Source organism: Vitis vinifera, chromosome 3 (assembly GCF_030704535.1).
Source record: "Vitis vinifera cultivar Pinot Noir 40024 chromosome 3, ASM3070453v1".
Taxonomy (NCBI): Eukaryota; Viridiplantae; Streptophyta; class Magnoliopsida; order Vitales; family Vitaceae; genus Vitis; species Vitis vinifera.
Window position 1 is genome coordinate 8,271,924 of NC_081807.1, and position 6,000 is coordinate 8,277,923.

General features: G+C 32.0%; 1 protein-coding gene across 1 annotated transcript; it reads right to left on the reverse strand.

The window, feature by feature from the left end:
• Window positions 1–468: 468 nt before the first annotated feature.
• LOC100265220 (serine carboxypeptidase-like 16) lies at window positions 469–5,091 on the reverse strand. Its single transcript, XM_002272080.5, has 14 exons — window positions 4,833–5,091; window positions 4,588–4,724; window positions 3,174–3,250; window positions 2,945–3,067; window positions 2,759–2,861; window positions 2,627–2,664; window positions 2,427–2,528; window positions 1,767–1,853; window positions 1,524–1,664; window positions 1,354–1,425; window positions 1,144–1,262; window positions 947–1,060; window positions 802–856; window positions 469–703 (listed from the first exon to the last, which is right to left on the reverse strand). Exons 1-14 carry the CDS (start codon window positions 4,988–4,990, stop codon window positions 620–622), a joined length of 1,410 nt encoding a protein of 469 aa, XP_002272116.1. The 5' UTR covers window positions 4,991–5,091; the 3' UTR covers window positions 469–619.
• Between the last annotated feature and the right edge of the window lie 909 nt (window positions 5,092–6,000).

Consider the following 6,000-nt stretch of genomic DNA (forward strand, 5'->3'; position numbering starts at 1 on the left):
AAAAATTGTTTTTTGTTTTCTATTCTTAAGAACAAAAAATAAAGTATTTCCATAAGACATCTTTAACACATCTTTTAGTTGTTTTCTCTTATTTTTTAAGAGCTGTTTTAAAAATAATTTATACAAACATGTAGAATGATTAAAAATAAATATTAGATATAAAAATTATTTTTAAAATATTAAAAGCAAATTAAAAATATTTTAAGTTTTCATATAGACTTTTGTTCTATACAAATCAGAGAACGGATTCTAGAAACTGTTTTTAAAAACTATTTTTTGAAATTATTTTTTAAAACAGCTACTAAACAAACCCTAGACAACTCTAAAAACACTTTAAAATTGTTTTAAAAATAAATTCGCAAGAAACTATTTTCTATCAAAAGTTTGTCCATGCTTCCCCCTGTTCATGCATATGAGCAAAACCAAGAAATCCATGAAAAAACACTAATATTCTCGGGAGGACCCGAATCATAGAAACCATGGTCTATTATTAAATAGATACTCAATACATCTAGATTGCAAGAAACTAAACCCAAAAAGGATTACAGAAGGTAAAATAAAAGCACTCCCTCCCCTTGAGGACCTTCATAATAGATTTGAAGTAGTGGGTGAGGTTGAACTAGAGAGGGTAGTAATGCACCCACCTCTTGAACATGTAGTAACATTCTCTTCTATAGTACTCTGGAGCCGTGTGGCCTGCACCCTGTTGAACCCAAAACCACATATCTTCAAATTCTATTATTTACTTTCAATTTGGCAGAGAAAAAGACTAGGAAATGTATAGAATATGGTTGTGCTTGCCTTCACGGTCGCATAAGTCAATCGGTACCCATTTTGTGAATGCTTCTCCGTGTATCTACATCAAACACCAATGATAACTTAGCCATGAATTTTCAGAAAAATCACTAACTGCATTGGAGACTTGGGAAAAATTCTTCAAACCTACCCTGCAATTTCACCATCAACAAACCATGGCCGCCAAGGACTAACAATTGTCAAATTGAGGAGTCTAATCCATTCTACCGCCCCCGGGTATGGAACAACCAAGTCGCGATCGCCACTGCAGGAGTAAAAAAATCAACCATATTAACCGCTAGGGTTTGAATACTTCTTGTTTTAATTGGGAGTTGAAGTGGTGCTTACACTTCTACAAGAACTTCCAGCTGCTTTTTACTGAGATAACGGTGAACATCGATTACGCTCTGAACATCTTTTGTGTACGACAAGCTCTTGTTGCACCTCGACCAATATTTTACAGTTCCCTGATCCGACCATAAAACAAAAAAAGGGATGAAAAAATGTTCAGTACTCTAATACCATTCATCACTGAGAGTTGATCAGGTATTCACATACCACTCGGACATTTAATGCTTCTTGGACACTTTCATCATTAGCCCAGATGTAGGACAATGCATAATTGAAGTTCTGCAAGAAGATATGAACCAGTTGATCATCAGCCAGCCATCTACATTTCCAAAGAAAAGTATAAATTCAGAAGGAGGGATATGAGGTTTTTTTAGTACCCGGCACCAGAACTCTTCAAGTTTTGGTGTATTAAGAATGAAGTCTCCAGGCTTCTCATCCAGAGATCTTCGGGTTGGTTCTGGGGATTCAAAGACACACTTGGGCTCCAAAATATCATTACGGAACAAGTCTTTGACACACTGCAAATTCGAACATAGAGATGATAGACAAGTTAAAAGGAAGAATGAATTAATTAACTATGTGATTGATGGAACCCGAAAAAACAAATAATCATGACTTACATGTTGGATTTCACCAAGACTACTTAAGCACTTTGTGTTAGATGGATCTACATCTGCATAGTTCCCATTGCAGTTTTCTTTTGCAGCCTGGAAAAGCACAGACCATTATAAGCTTTACAGTTCAATCCTAGTTTTAGTAGGGCTACACTAGAAGTTGTAACAATAAAAGAAGATAAGAGGTTTTTGAGGGAAGAAATTAATACCAAAATATCAATTAAGCAAAGGAAATTTTGGCAAACAAAAGACAAGAAGAAGTGAAGGGAGATAAAAATGATGTGATTTTTGTTTATCAAAATACTAGAAATTATTGGTTTTTTGGGGTAGTATTTTCAGAAACAATTTTAAAAATCTCTTTTGAGAATTATTTTCTTTTAAAAAAAAATTATTTTACTCTTTAATATTTCATAAAAAAGCCTATTCAAAAACTTTAAATATTCTTAACATGTTTTTTATGTTGTTAAATATTTTTGTAAAGTAATTTTTTTATTATAATACTATTTTATTTTCAATCATTATTTATATTTTTTTAAGAATAGAAGTTTATTTATTTTTAATTAATAAACATATTTTTTATTCGTTTATTCTTAAAAAATAAAAATAAAAATAAAAACTGTTTTCAAAAACAGCTTCTCAAATTAAGGGAAGATTGCTCGAGATTACCTCATAGAGCTCATCGGATATAAGGGCCAACCGGTGAGCAAATACAACTTTTGCATTTGTATTGATGTTTTCATCTGTTGTCGGGCTCCCAACCAAATACCCCTAAAACCATCATTGAAAGAGAATCCAAATCAATTAATTGGGATCACCCCAATAATAAACTAATGAAATCATTCAAAGTTGGTAGGTCAGTGGAGTACTTGTAGGTTAAATCGTGGCACAGTGTGTTCATCTATAGCTGCAAGTCCATATACCAAAATCTGAGCTCAGTACAATATTCATACATGAAAGAATAGCAAGTTGCATGCAGTGACAAAATATAGGTTAATTACCATCTACTATATGTTTGACGACTAGAGGAACGATTATGCCTGAATATGAATCACCACCCACATAGAGTTGAAGAGGGAGGTATTTAGGGTGTTCAATCAACCACTGCACCATTATTCATACATAACTTAGTCAAATAAACTACGGAATTAATCAATATTTATTACTTAATTAACTTAATTAATTACCTTCCTCAGGAACTCATAGGTTTCAAGGGCTGAATCTGTGTCTGAACTAGACCAACCATCCGCGGATGTTGAGTAGGAGAAGCCAGTGCCAACTGGGGCATCAAGGAATAATATGCTGGCTGTCTGAGGAATTGTCACAGCACAATTATGTAGGAATTATTGGCTAAGTACAATTTTTCAATGGTGAAGTATGTACTAGTAATGAAGCAAATCAGTATGTTGAAATTACCTTTGTCCATGCATATTTGTAAGGCAGCAATCTTGGTAACCCTCCTGGGTAGTTGTGGATATCAAACTCCATTGGACCTACATTCATAACATAAATAAATTATGGGTTTTGATAAGGAAATTAAGCACTTATTTTTCTAATTGCTTGATTTTATTCTTATAAAAAAAATAATAAGAGGAATAGTTTATGGAAATTTCCTTTTGAGAATCTTTTTTGAATGGATGAAGTGATGGTATTCTTAAAAAATAAAGAGAAAGACTTATGCCAATTTGAAAATACAGAAGAATGGAAGGTATGGAGGCCAAAAATCCAAAGCAATTGTGCGTAATCAAGTGAGACTCGTAGCTTTACCAAACACATCACGTGCAATACAACCACCAATTAATACCCAATGGTCAACTTGATCATTTGAACTTGAGAGAAGAGCTACCTAAGGCATGCATTGATGCCCACTAATTGTGATCAGTGGTGATCCTACCAACGCCTTCTTCATAAACTTACATGAAGACTAATACCTTATTCATAAATTTACATGAAGACCCGCCACATCTGATTTATATGGGGATTGTTAATATTCCAACGCAACACTCAAAATATGGCAAACATTAGTCTTAAATTTAGAAGATACTATGATATCTAATGTTAATTAAGGAAAGAAATTTTTGATATTATATATGTAATGATCTTTTCTTAATTATGTAAATATGTTTTAAAGTTACAAAAATTTACTGGTTTCAAAATAAACAATATCTGCATAAGAGGGGGTGAGTCATTTTAAATAGTATTAAAGTTAATCAACTGTAATGTGACATTCTTTGTATTCAATCCAATAAAAAATCCCTATATGTTTAGCATATATGCACAAGTTTACAACCTTGGGCTTAAACCTTGGACCAAGGGTTCAAGATGAGCACGGTTGCACTAACTTGTTGCTAATTGGTTTGTGTCCATAATAAAATCATCTCAAATATCTAATATTTTTTAAAACACTTTTATTTTCCGTATGTAATATTATATATGTTTTATTTAATAAACTTTAAAATATTAATATATTTATATAAAAGATGGAAAGTAAATAAATATTATTGATTTTTAATTTATTTATATTTGTATTTTTTTTAAATTATTTTTTATTTTAACAAAATATAAATTATATATTTATGACGTCATCAGTTCGACTGCATTTCAACCACCGGTCCAACCACTAAACTGTGAATTGATAACTTTTTCGGTTCGCTAACCGGTCTAGTTTTGAAAACATTGGAAATGTCTACTCCAAAGCAATAAAAGCTAAATGGTGATATCACAACAAATATGAAAATGAAAGAGTATAATTCATTTTGTTAAGCACTCAAATGGTTATATATAATCGACTTTCTAAACTACCCTCATGAGGAGAAGAAGAAAAGTATACCGATTTCGTAAATGAGTCCATTGAAAGAAGAACAACCGGGGCCTCCAGTGAGCCAGAGGAAAAAAGGGTCAGTCTGAGGGTTCCCTTGTGACTCAATGAAGTAGTAGAACAACTCCGAGTCTCCAACGCTTACGTATCTGGAAAACACTAACCCTATGACCCATCACCATTTCCACCTCCAAAAGAAAAACAATCTAGCGCCACAATGCCTCAAAAAAATTGCAAAATTAAAGAAAAACACTAACCCGGTTTCAAGCTTGAAAGTAAGGTTCCCATAGCCAGGCAGATACTCGACGATGGAACCGGCCGAGGCTGCATTTGCTGAGACTAACACTACAAGCAACAACCGCAGAAACAGCCCTCCATGAAACATACTAGAATTGGATGGCCTTTTTGCAGCCATACTTCAACTACACAAGGCCTAAAGAATGTTGTAAGAGAGACGATCAAATGGTGTACTTGCACTTTATGGACTTTATTTTATATATATATATATAAATATATATATTCTATGGTGGTGGGGAAGGAAAATTAATGAAGATATACTTTGGAAAAAGGATTTCTTTGTTACGCCCACATGGCCAATTTTTTAAATTCTCATTGATTAAGCTGGTCAGCACTAGCTAACCCACTTCTTTCCTATCTAACATTCATGTCTTTTTAAGTACAACAAACCATAGGTTTCAATAGCCAAGTTTTGAAGCAAGGATATAGCCGTTTGGTAACGCTGTCTGAAGGCTTGAATGGTCTATATTAATACAAGACTTTGTTAACACATCTTTAATGCAAAATAATAATATTTGCCATTTAAATTTACTTTTTAGAATAAGTAATTGTTTTTCAATACAAATATTAAAATAAAAATATCCAATTTTATACTATAGCATCCCTTTTATTATCATATTTTTAATCATTGGTCTATGGATAATTTTATTGCATGCATTAAAAATTAATTAATATTCATTAAATATAAAAGTTTTTTGGAATTCACTTGATATATAAATAATTAGTAAAAAATGTGACTCAAGTAATGAAAAGAATAATATGCCATTATTACCATATGCTTATGGGCAATGGGTGATTGAATATGTTCAAACAAAAGGAAAAAAAAAACCAACAATAAAAATAAAAAGGTTAACATACATTAAATGCAACAATTTCATTTTCCTAGATGTCATTATACATAATCGGAGTGGGGTAGAACAAAACAACACTAAAACTCATCCTAAATTTAAAATAAAATAAAATAATCTCAAATCCTGTCTTAAATTGATAATTTAAATTTCAAACTCGTTTTATTAATACAAGATGAGATGAGTATTAAAAAAATTTGTCTCGTCCTCATCTCTAATTTCAATCTATTGTTTTGACGATTGTATTTGACTGAAATCTTCAAATGAGTGAAAGTTCAAA